The sequence below is a fragment of the Bos indicus x Bos taurus genome, chromosome 2 (assembly GCF_003369695.1).
Source record: "Bos indicus x Bos taurus breed Angus x Brahman F1 hybrid chromosome 2, Bos_hybrid_MaternalHap_v2.0, whole genome shotgun sequence".
Classification (NCBI taxonomy): domain Eukaryota; kingdom Metazoa; phylum Chordata; class Mammalia; order Artiodactyla; family Bovidae; genus Bos; species Bos indicus x Bos taurus.
The window spans coordinates 7,059,103-7,072,264 of record NC_040077.1 but is presented as its reverse complement, the minus strand read 5'-3'; the positions used below and the strand labels follow the sequence as shown (position 1 = coordinate 7,072,264).

Here is a 13,162-nt window from a genome sequence, read left to right as displayed (position 1 = left end):
GCAACAGCACCCACAAGAGTGTCAGCCTTGACAGGATAAACTTACCTTTGGTCCAGGTAAACCATCAGAGCCTGGAAAGCCACGATTGCCAGGAGCACCCTGCAGGTGACCAAAGTGTGATTCTCAATTGTGGGTGTTTATGTAACATCCGATGAATGGGTAATTTTTACTCTTAGTATTATAAGATTTTAGGAGTTATGATCAAGCCTACACAGCAATAGATATGTCTAAGAAAAAGTAACCTGACTAAACAGAAAGAAACTTTAAATTTTGAAATATATATATATATATATATATATATGTACTGAGCCAAAATTATTCAAATCAAGAAACATTCTAATGCTTCACTGTAAAATCAAACTTTGAGAAAAACTGATCCCTAGATACAGAGACAAGAGACAAGAAATGGTACCATGTTTGATAATCACAATGTCAGTGATTGCAGGCATTAGTATTGTCTTGGATATGAAACTGTTTACATTCTCTGAAGCTCTACACAAAAGTAAGGTGATATTGTTAATCTCCCTTGCAGACTGGTTTCATTATAGTCCAGTCACAACAATTTTTTATGATCGTTAAAGTCACTCAACCTTTTCAGGCTTCCTGGATTTGCATTTGTTGCTTGCTCTGCTGAAAATGTTCTTTCTTTCAAGTTTCTTGCTGGCTCATCCTTATCTTATAGATCTTATCTAGATGCCAACTTTTCAAAGAATCTCATTTCCTAAACACCTAATCTAGTGACACATGACTGTCATACGGTTACTCTCTACCATATCACCCTGTTATTCTCTAAATGTAAAATGTGTGATTACACTGAGGAAATCAGAGTTGAAAGAGACACGTGTATCCCAGCATTCATCGCAACACTGTTTACAATAGCCAGGACATGGAAGCAACCTAGATGTCCAGTGGCAGACAAGTGGATCACAAAGCTGTGGTACATACACACAATGGAGTATTACTCAGCCATTAAAAAGAACACATTTGAATCAGTTCTAATGAGGTGGATGAAACTGGAGCCTATTATACAGAGTGAAGTAAGTCAGAAAGAAAAACACCAATATAGTATACTAACACGTATTTATGGAATTTAGAAAGATGGTAACAATGACCCTATATGTGAGACAGCAAAATGAATACAGATATAAAGAACAGACTTTTGGACTCTGTGGGAGAAGGCGAGGGTGGGATGATTTGAGAGAATAGCATTGAAACATGTATATTAACATATATGAAACAGATCACCAGTCCAAGTTCAATGCATGAGACAGGGTGCTCGGGGCCGGTGCACTGGGACAATCCAGAGGGATGGGATGCAGAGGGAGGTGGGAGGGGGGTTTGGGACTGGGGACACATGTACACCCATGGCTGATTCATGTCAATCTATGACAAAAACCACCACAATATTATAATTAGCCTCCAATGAAAATAAATAATCTAAAAAAATTAAATGTGGGATTATATTTTTATTTATATGTTGACTTACTTAGTGCTTACCTCCCCATTAAACTATGGTTTACTAGCCCTTCATGGAGGCTGGGACCATAGCACTCTTGTTCACTGATGCGTCCCAAGCACCGTGTATCAAAATTGGCATGGAGCAGTTGTTCAATCAATATTATTGAATGAATGGCTATACACTGATTAGACAGCTGGCTCCCTTAATTCACAGGCAGCCATACTGAACTGTGTAATATACCTGCTAGCATTGCTCTTAACTGCCCTACTTTTCCTCAATTTCCCAAAAGTTCCTCGAGTAATCTCCCCACAACTATAAGAATTTATTTTGTTATTCAAATTTTACCCTTTCTCCCACTGGTCCCGGAGGACCGACTGTGCCCGGATCACCTCGGGGGCCTCGTTTGCCTTCTTCACCAGGTGGGCCGATTGGACCCTGGACACCATGTGGCCCCTATTGAAAACAGAAGGACAGGTAACAGATACAGCCATTTAGCAATCGAGTCACAGTCAAAGGAATCCAGTTAGTCACAAACTTTAAACTATATTAAGTGAACTGTTTCCATCAAAAAGTATAATTCTCTTTATCATCCTTTTAAATATTTGAGTATTTTGGGCTTCCACTTTGGGATCACACTCATGTTCCCCTTATCACTGAAAAGAAAGAAAACCTTACCGGTTCCCCTTTTGGTCCAGCTTCTCCTTTGAAACCTGGGACTCCTGGATCACCCTAAAATAGGAACATAGAAAACTATAAGAACCAGGATATTTATCCAGCCCAACTTGCTTTCATTGTTGCAGTGAATGGGCTTTGACAATTTCTGCAGCAGAGTCTGTGCTGAATCAATAATACAGTAATTTTTTTAAATGTACACAAATCTTATAGAATGTGAGTGAAATGTTATAAAATCCAGTATAGTTAGGTAGCAATTTGTATATTTTACAGTGATCTTCAAGAGACTTACCCTTAAAGTCTTATTTTTAATCATGCATAGTAGGATGATTAGAATAATTCAATGCTTCTTCCAATTTGATAATAAAAATTAGAACTAACAATGACAACTTCAATAGGTATATCTATTTAGGGTCTATTTTAGGAAATAGATTTTGTTCATCCAAAACCAAAGTAATTTTATATATATGTAGTATTTATTAAGATTTGGCAACTTCAAATAGGGTATTTTATGTTTAGAGTATTCTAGGGTTTGGGGGCATGTATAGGATTTTGGTCTTTATATACCAAGTGTACTTTAATTTGTGGGAACCAGATTGCTAAATTGAGAACATGATAAAATCAAATGTAAAATATCAGCAACATTTATGTTTTTATAAATTTGTCATCAGTATTTGAAAAGGACTTATCAGTGTAGCCAAATTACTTACAATAGGATCCAAAATATTTGTTTTAAGTAGTACTAGCAAAAGTTTTAATTTTTTTATATCAAGCTAAAAGATACATAATCACAACTTCTCAGTATGTATTTCTTAAGAACTAACCATACTACTTTACCAATAGATGAATACACAAATATAAAATATACAAATTTCTACAAAATATGGATATTCATTCCATATAAACCATATGTTGGAGGCACTCTTCAAGAACAAACCTCAAGATATAGCTGTTGAACACATGTTAGCCACACTGTTATTTTAAGTCCCCATGAAACTTCCATATTTCCCCATATTGGCTTGCAAAATATTCTCATAATATTTATCATTCAACTATTTATAAAATTTTATGAGGTGGATCATAAAGTTATGACCCTACTATTTTAAATAAAAGAACACTAAAATTGAACAAAAGGCAGTAATTTTCCACTTTGAATTTAAACACATGAATTGTACATTAACATTTGGCTTCCACTTTACAAAAATTTCTATCTTCATTTGCCTCATTCAGATAAGTTAGACTATCTATGTTTCACTGTATTTCATAATCTATTATTGATACTGATATTTCTCTGGTGATATTAGATGTATTATACAGGGTGATAATTCTTTGAAGGACATTACCGGTTGGCCTCGAATTCCGGGAGGTCCAGTGCTACCCTGAGGTCCTGGAGATCCAGGGGGTCCTGCTAAGCCAGGAGGACCAGAAGTACCCGGAGAGCCCTATTGGAATGCAAGAGTAACAAGCAGAGATCTCAGCACAAGTCTATGGTCACTGTCCGAAGTTCACTGTGTCCCTGCGAACTTCCCGTGGCTTAAATGCAGTTAGTCACTCACCGTTGGGCCTTTGGCACCAGGCGTACCATCAGTTCCTACTGCACCCTAAAGGACACAGGAAAAGTTCACAAGATAGTAAGCCATATGTTGGGAGTATTCAGATGTCCACCCACCTTCCAAAAGGAAGCAGAAAATTTTAACCAAAACAAAAAAGGATAAAGAAATCAACTATTGTATCATAAAAGTCACTTTTATGACTAATTCTCTTTTCCATAAAATAGACAAAATTTGCAGAGTTGACAAGGGAATTGTTTTGTTTTGTTTTTTTTCTCATGAGTTCTAACACTCAATCAGAATTGAAATAGAGTATATTAAGACAGATTGCCTTTGTTCTGATGTTATAGAGCATGTCCAACTTGGAGTGACAAGGGACTTACAGGAAGACCTTGGGAGCCAACAGGACCAGGGGGCCCGGTTTCCCCTCTTTGCCCTTGAGGACCTTCAGGGCCTCGCGCCCCAGTGGGACCTGCTTCTCCCTAAAGGCGTACAAGAGGGAAATGTTAATTTTAGAAAAACCTAAATGCGATGTGGTTCAAAGCTGACTGCTTATTTGGAGTTTTACATTTTACACCTAATCATTTAAAGAGGTCAAGTGCACAAAGCAGGTTCTTCAAGGGTGGGCATATTTTCCCCACCCTCGGGATGCGCTGATACCTACAGCATGTTAGAGCAGAGGACCTGGGCAAGGTCACCTGATAACCTTGAAACACCCCAGTTTCCAACCCCAGATAGGAGTCCAGACAGTAAAAATATAGGATGCCTGGTTAAGTTTGTTTTTTTTTTTTTTGCTGACAAAACAAGAGATTTTATTGGGAAAGGGCACCTGGGTGGAGAGCAGTAGGGTAAGGGAGCCCAGGAGAACTCTGCCACGTGGCTCGCAGTCTCGGGTTTTATGGTCCTGGTTAAGTTTTAATTCAGATAAAACACAATGGGTCTCAGGGTCACTCTGTCCCACACAATGTCTGGAAAACACTTATACTAAAAATTTATTCTTTATTTATTTGAAATTCGAATTTGCCTGGGTTTCTGCATTTTATCCAAGATACTAAATACCTAATGTAGGTCAAATCCTAGAGGAACCTGGACCTGGAATTTTAGGACTAAAAATTCTAAGCTTAGGGGGGCTCATTGGTATCAATAAAACATAGAAAATTGAATCCTATTACCCTTCACTGAAATACAAAGAACTAGGTGTGAAAGTTTATTTTTCATGCAGAGAGCCAGAGACCCTGGAAGGACATTATGGTTATAGCAGAACTGGACTGAAAAGAGATGGGGGGTGGGGGTTTTTGTGCTGGGGATGGGGAGTGGAAAACAATTTCTGAGAGAAACAGTTTCTCAAGGTGTTTAACTTTATTAAGCGGTTCTCAGTCGCCAACAGACAGTACTAGAAAAACCCAGGAGGAGAGGGAAGTCTGAATCAGAAGCCACAGTAGGTGCAGAAACCACTTCCTGCCAAGTCAGGGTCCTGGGCTTTCTGGGTATTCTTTCTTGAATTCTCTATCCAGAGCTCAGTTTGGGGGTGGAGAGTCTCACAGTGACAGAGAGAAAGGGAAGGGATTTTGCATACTTTGATTGAGGTACACAGGGAGGCTGGGCGCTCCAAGGTCAAGAGTCAGGAGCAGAGTCAGGAGCAGAAGCCTTGGGACTTCAGGGAGCAGATACAGAGAGGAAGAGAGAGGGTCCTCCTCGGCTGAGCTCACAGTGAGTTCTCAGTCACAGGAGGGACTGTTTCCTGAACTGTCAGAGGGCACCATTTTAAAATAAAACAGCCACATCCCTGGCACAGAGTTTACAGTCAACGTTAGAGAGAGCCAGAAAAATAATTTGCCTTGATGACTCCCACATTTCAAACAGCACTTGAAATGTCAACCATAGACTGTTTGCTTGCTTGTTTCGAAGTTCAAATCCAGTTTGAGTGACCCCACTAACAAGAAGCACGAGCCTATCCTGAGGGCATCGTCTGCCTCAGGAGCTATGCTGTGTGTGCTAAGCCCAGTCATGTCCAACTCTTTGTGACCCCATGGGCTGTAGCCCACCAGGCTCCTCGGATTCTCCAAACAAGAATACTGGAGTGGACTGCCATTTCCTTCTCCACAGGATCTTCCTGACCCAGGAATCAAACCCCCGGCTCCTGTGGCTCCTGCATGGCAGGCGGTTTTACTGCTGAGCCAGTATTGTGTTTTGCAAAATTTGAAAGTAGTTTTCTGAGTTTATTCACTAATTTAGCTTATATAATCTTAATAACCTCTTACTGCAATCCTTGAATTTATCATCCAAAGTACTTGGGAGAAAGAACAAACTGTGACTCACTACAAATGTAAATCATCCCAGCAGAATATCTTAATCCATTCCCATGGGGAGAGACAAATAGCCTCCCTGCCCACTCCTTTAATGATTGTATAAGTTGAGGGTACAAGGGCAGGGGGGGAGGCAGATGTGAAGGACAATATTGCATGAGAGAACAGCCTTTTGACAACCCCTGATTTATTTTAACCTCCTATTGTTTAGAGTATTATGCTATTTATTACTGCCAGACACAGTATTCAAGAACACAGTTACAATTTGAATTGAAATTTTTCCTTGCAGCTGTTAAATTGTCTGGCTTTAGAGTCCTAGTGCCATCAGATTCTTTGATATTACAATTGTATGATTATAGGTAATTCTTTTTAAATTACTTATATAATAATATCATTTTTTTTCATTTTGTATTTTTTCCCTACCATAATGGACATTGAGAGCACTTTAGACACTTTACTTAGTTAACAGCAACTTCCATACTCCTCAATGAATTAAATGACATTCTTTGGGGATTCATGTGCTTAAGAAGTAATTCATGTCATCAAGAGCTACATATATTAACATCTTACCTTCATTCCAGGATTTCCTGGAAAACCAGCAGAGCCAGGTATCCCAAGAGGACCCTATTAAAGAAACCAGCAAAGTGATGAGGCATGTATTTTAATCAATATTTTATCAACATGTAATCTTTTATCCTTTGAACATTCTGTACTTTGATATATAGGAATAATCTGCTTGGTATTTTAAAATCACAAGGATAATATTATAATTGTATTATAAGAACTTTGCAATATTGACATGAGACATTGGTAGAAGAGGTGTCCAGTGGTATTAAACATAACAGGATCTCCTAGTTGTACCATATGAGAGTAAGTCAGTCACAAGCACAAACTGTCTGGAACAATTGCCTCTTGAGAAATTACTTTCTTTGTGTTAACCAAGTAATAAGGATAGCTTTTAGAAAGTTACACACTATACCAAAACCTAGAATCCCACTTTATACAAATGATGCTTAAGAATCAGCTGTATAGAACAGTCTTATGGACTCTATGGGAGAGGGAGTGGGTGGGAAGATTTGGGAGAATGGCATTGAAACATGTAAAATATCATGTATGAAACGAGATGCCAGTCCAGGTTCGATGCACGATACTGGATGCTTGGGGCTAGTGCACTGGGACGACCCAGAGGGATGGTATGGGGAGGGAGGAGGGAGGAGGGTTCAGGATGGGGAACACATGTATACCTGTGGCAGATTCATTTTGATATTTGGCAAAACTAATACAATTATGTAAAATTTAAAAATAAAACAAAATTAAAAAAAAAAAGAATCAGCTGGATACCTTTAGAGTGATTTTTTTCAGGCTAATGAAAAATGAACATGTGTCACTATACTACATTAGGAAAGGCATGAATAGAGTCTAAACCACTGATTTTAAAGCTGAATTTAAAGGAAATTAGTGTAGGTGAATTTCATTCTAGGTTATCCTCATTCTTCTTTGAGGACTGCATTTTAACGCCATCAAGTTTTGCATTAATAAAAGTCCTTTTAAGTTACACTGATTTTTCTTCCTATAGTTTGTTTCATTTTTGTGAGTAACGAGGGAGAAGAGCTCTTAAGGACAAATAACTTCAAATACAATTTACCCTCATCGAATTTCCCTGAGTTTACTGTGTTTTACATCAATCCATCCTGTGGACCACACTATACTCCTATTCTCTTCATATGCTCATCTTTCGAGACTAAGCTTAACAGTTGTTCCTCTTCAGGTCATCCCTGAGATCTTTGTCTCTCTACTGGTGTCAGTACAAGTAGGTCCCCATACTTCGTGTTGCTTTCCCTATTACAGCAGTTAGCAGTAGCATTATGCTACCGTATTAATTGATATATCTCTCTTCTTTGATAGGGAAATGTTCAAAAACAAGCACAGTGTATTCATTGTCTTGTTACTCCAAGCATCTGGGACACAGTAGGTGCTTCATACATGTTAATGAATGTACAAATGGAAGAAAGAGTGAATAAGTGAATGAATGGATGTGAAAGCAATACACTCACCATGGGCCCAGGTTTTCCAGGCATACCATGCGCACCTCGTTGTCCCTAAGTAGAAGAAGAGACAAGATCAGAGTGCATGTCTATAGCACTTGCTGACAAGTCATTCACTTCACAAAAATTTCCATGTTAAAAAATTGGAGAATGTCTATCAAGGTTAACTGACAACAACCTTAACTAGGTTAAGAGCAATAAAAATACACATTTATACAACATGGGTAAGGGAGCAATAGAACACATCTATCCAAGGACAAGAAATAAAAATCAAACTTGGAAATATAAAACTGTGTAAAATGATTTTGTTTTTACTTGAACATGTCACCTTCTATCAAACGAACTCAAAGACAGAGAAACTTTGAACACTGGGCTCTTCTTAATAGCTAGAATAATAATAATAATAATAATGTGTTTGGAGTAAAACAAAAAACTCAAGCTCACGTGCACATGTACTCACCCACAAAGGAAATTAAGTGATAGTGAATGCTGTGTATGTCACCCAGATCCCCCTTCAGCACAGAAGTAAGCATCCTATCACCCTTGGAAGTGTTGTAAGCTGATGGCTCACCCTTGAGACCCTCCCCACAAACCGCTGCAAGATGGTAGCTATTCCAAGATTATGCCTGTGCCCTTCCATGGTCAATGCAGTGAAACAAAGGATTAGCCCCATTCAAAACAGTCTGAAGAGCCATTTCAGCTCCATAGTTCTCATGGAATGGAAGATTCATGGAGACTGAGGCCTCTGTTGCAAATGTAACACAGCTTTTAATTTCTCCTTATAACAAGCCCTGCTCATTTCAGTAATTTCTTCATAGGTATAGTTTCTGAGTGCACTCCTCAATAAATTTCCTGCACACAAGTCTTTGCTTTGATGCCAGTTCCTTGGAAAACTGACTCATATACCACTGATGCCAGAGATAGTCAAGAAAGCAGATGCTAAAATGGAATTTTTAATCTGACTTCCACACCGGCCAGCTGGTGATAGATGGGGTATGGAATTCTCTTGGCATGCTGTAGTGATACAGTGGTAAATATTGTTTCCAACGGTGAACTGAGATAGGGTATACATATAAGGGAATGGGGGCTTCCCAGGTGGCACTAGTGGTAAATACCCTGCCTGCCAACATGGGAGATGTAAGAGACAGGTTCCATCCCTAGGTTGTGAAGATCCCCTAGAGGAGGGCATGGCTACCCACTCTAATATTCTTGCCTGGAGGATCCCATGGACAGAGGAGCCTGTTGCGCTACAGTTCATGGGGTCACACAGAGTTGGATACAACGGGATTGGGGGCAGGAGGAGAAAGGGACGACAGAGAATGAGATGGCTGGATGGCATCACTGACTCCATGGACGTGAGTCTCAGTGAACTCCGGGAGTTGGTGATGGACAGGCAGGCCTGGCATGCTGCGATTCATGGGGTTGCAAAGAGTCAGACACGACTGAGCGACTGATCTGATCTGATCTGATCTGAAGCAACTTAGCACGCACAGAAGGGAATGGGCTATGGGTGCAATAGCTCAGGCATTTGAGAAGGTTTAGAAGGCAATGGCACCCCACTCCAGTACTCTTGCCTGGAGAATCCCATGGACGGAGGAGCCTGGTGGGCTGCAGTCCATGGGGTCGCTAGGAGTCGGACACGACTGAGTGACTTCACTTTCACTTTTCACTTTCATGCATTGGAGAAGGAAATGGCAACCCACTCCAGTGTTCTTGCCTGGAGAATCCCAGGGACGGGGGAGCCTGGAGGGCTGCTGTTTCTGGGGTCGCACAGAGTCAGACACGACTGAAGCGACTTAGCAGCAGCAGCAGCAGAGGATGTAACTATTGTAAAGTTAATGGAATTCTATGGGTCTTGTTGAGTGAATCCATTGGAGAAAGATGTTGTAAGGCTGATAGTAATTAATCATCAATATAAACCTCCTTAGCAGCATTTAAAACTATTATTATCTTCTACAGCTAGAGGGAAGAAAAAGTTGAAGATCAGCTCAGGATTTAATGCTAAAGGTTTAAGTACTCTTGAAAAGGTTGAATTCCAAAACATGGAAATTCTACTATGCCATGGTCAAGGATGGAACGATGAGCACTGAAATTTGGCACTGGGATATGTTAAGAACTTTGAAAGCTCAGGGACCCTGAAGCCTCTGGGCCTACAGAAATGATCCTTTCCCATTAACAATTTATACTTCCCTCTTGCTTAAAGGTGATACAGAGCCCTCTACTTTACCAGACCATATATGCTTCCACCACCACTACCTCCTTCTCCCCTGGCCACTAGGCCAAGAACTAGTCACAAAATAGCTTGGTTGAAGGAACGCTGTTTCTGATAAAAGAAAGAATAGATCCTTTACCAAAAACACTGTAAGTTCTATACCTCATGTAGAGGCAGGATTCAGGAAAGAACACATGGGACTAGGTCCTAAAGGTACGGGATTGAGAGGGACAGGGTATGAAACTGGAGAATTTTAGTGATTTGGAAGCACTGTACCATAATATATATTTAACACCCGGATAAAAACTCTGGGAAACAGTATTAACAGGGAAAATAGCTTTTGGAAACTTGGAAAGAGCAATGGCCCACACTAAGTGAGGTAGAAATGCCAGAGCTGCCTGGGCAGACAGTAGAATAAGGCAGAGAAGTGAACACAGTAGATTGGATATAATATATATGGCTGGACAAAGTAAGAGCTGGCTATGGCTGACTTTATTTTTCTGGGCTCCAGAATCACTGCAGATGGTGACTGCAGCCATGAAATTAAAAGATGCTTGCTCCTTGGAAGGAAAGTTATGACCAACCTAGACAGCATATTAAAAAGCAGAGACATTACTTTGCCAACAAAGGTCTGTCTAGTCAAGGCTATGGTTTTCCCAGTAGTCATGGATGGATGTGAGAGTTGGACTATAAGTAAAGCTGAGTGCAGAAGAATTGATGCTTTTGAACTGTGGTGTTAGAGAAGACTCTTGAGAGTCCCTTGGACTGCAAGGAGATCCAACCAGTCCATCCTAAAGGAGACCAGTCCTGGGTGTTCTTTGGAAGGACTGATGTTGAAGCTGAAACTCCAGTACTTTGGCCACCTCATGCAAAGAGTTGACTCATTGGAAAAGACCCTGATGCTGGGAAAGATTGAGGGCAGAAGGAGAAGGGGACGACAGAAGAGGAGATGGCTGGATTGCATCACTGACTCAATAGACATGAGTTTGGGTAAACTCCAGGAGTTGATAATGGACAGGGAGGCCTGGCGTGCTGCAGTTCATGGGGTGGCAAAGAGTCGGACACGACTGAGCAACTGAACTGAACTGATATTCTACAATATTCTCTACATTTCCAGGGGACACTCTGCCTATAAGTGATAAGGAATGGTCTAGTGAGAGGGTGTCACTTGTTCTGAACCAAGGCCCTGACTTCAGTACCACTGAGAAGCTCTAAAGTGGTTGTCTTCTGTGGGATCATAGTAGGGGATGTGATAAAACTGGGACTCTTAATTCTAAAGGAGATGATAAGATATTAAAATAAGAAAGGTCAGATGGCAGTCCTTAATTGTCAAAAAAAAAGTGGGTTTAATGTAATGAACTGCAAGTTTGAAATATTAGCAAGTACAGCCTGACTTCCAGAGAGCTGTGAAGAGAATGAATAAAATAACTGCCCCTGCCCCAGGTTTAAGGTAGATGGGCAGAGAGCAAGGGTATTTCTCAATATGTACGATTAAAGGGTTTCCTAGGTGGTACTAGTGGTAAAGAACCTGCCAGGCAATGCAGGAGACATAAGAGATGTGAGTTTGATCCCTGGGTTGGGAAGATCCCGTGGAGAAGGGCATGGTAACCAACTCCAATATTCATGCCTGGAGAATCCCGTGGTGGACAGAGGAGCCTGACGGACCATGGTCCATAGGGTCTCGAAGAGCATGATGTGAAGTGACTGAGCAATTTAGCTGCTGCTGCTAAGTCACTTCAGTCATGTCTGACTCTGTGCGACCCCATAGATAGCAGCCCACCAGGCTCCCCCGTCCCTGGGATTCTCCACGCAAGAACACAGGAGTGGGTTGCCATTTCCTTCTCCAATGCATGAAAGTGAAAAGTGAAAGTGAAGTCGCTCAGTCGTGTCTGACTCTTAGTGACCCCCTGGACTGCAGCCCACCAGGCTCCTCCACCCATGGGATTTTCCAGGAAAGAATACTGGAGTGGGATGCCATTGCCTTCTCCAAAGCAATTTAGCAGGTACAATTAAAATCAATCAAGGGAAAATGATCAAGAGACTCTAATCTTTTAAAGGGTTTATTCATAGTATCACCTTTTAGGATTGTGAGGAACAGGAGATAAAGAGATTTAGAACACTTGGTAAATAATAAGTAATAACAGTTTCTTAATTTCTTTATTAAAAAAGTAGGCAATGAACATACTTTGGTTATGTAAGATGGTAACATTAACAGAAAGTAGGTAAAGTATACCTGTGAACTCTCTATTCTATCTTTTCAACTTTCCTGTAAACTTAACTTTGTTTCAAAAAGAAAAGTATAAAAATTACAAAGTAAGCAAAGTAAAGTTTGTTCTCCTTTAAAAGGCATATTCAACAAAGTATTTGAAAGAGCTGAAATACACATACTTACAGGAGCACCCTGTGGTCCAAGCCTTCCTCTCTCTCCTGGCATTCCTCTTGGGCCCTATAGATGAGAGAGAGAACATCTCTTGAAACATCTTACTTGAATCTGAGAGTACTTTGATTTCACTTCTCAAATCAATCATTAATATAACCACTACTCATTATAATTGGCCCAAATAGATTTCACTTAATCTAGCATTAATGTCCTAAATCTATAATAATCCTGATTTGGTCCCTGGATACAAAAAAAGAAAAGTGCATTCAACAATTAAGAAAAACAATGTAATGCAGGAAGCCTTTTCTATTTGAAGGGGCAGTTCTTATAGGATGCTTGCCTTTCAGCTGATAATAAAGAATTATTTCACCAGCTAACATATGCTCTCTATGTCTTTTTCTCCATTTAAATATTCTCTTAGCATAAGCTAAAAAGCAAAGAAATAACAACGAATTAAATTGATACGTACCATCGGACCCATGGCACCCATTGGACCAGTAGGGCCAGCTTCACCCTAAAGCAAAAGTGAGATCACGTT

At 40.2% G+C, this 13,162-nt stretch overlaps 1 protein-coding gene across 1 annotated transcript in view; it reads right to left on the bottom strand.

Moving 5' to 3' along the window:
• Positions 1-13,162, bottom strand: part of COL5A2 (collagen type V alpha 2 chain) — a 168,034-nt gene that overhangs the window by 45,867 nt on the left and 109,005 nt on the right. The window contains exons 15-24 of the mRNA XM_027555673.1: positions 13,094-13,138; positions 12,637-12,690; positions 8,042-8,086; positions 6,558-6,611; positions 4,065-4,163; positions 3,688-3,732; positions 3,475-3,573; positions 2,135-2,188; positions 1,805-1,912; positions 46-99 (exon numbers count right to left, since the gene is read on the bottom strand). Of these exons, the coding sequence (XP_027411474.1) occupies positions 46-99; positions 1,805-1,912; positions 2,135-2,188; positions 3,475-3,573; positions 3,688-3,732; positions 4,065-4,163; positions 6,558-6,611; positions 8,042-8,086; positions 12,637-12,690; positions 13,094-13,138 (657 nt within the window). The remainder of the gene's footprint in view (positions 1-45; positions 100-1,804; positions 1,913-2,134; positions 2,189-3,474; positions 3,574-3,687; positions 3,733-4,064; positions 4,164-6,557; positions 6,612-8,041; positions 8,087-12,636; positions 12,691-13,093; positions 13,139-13,162) is intronic.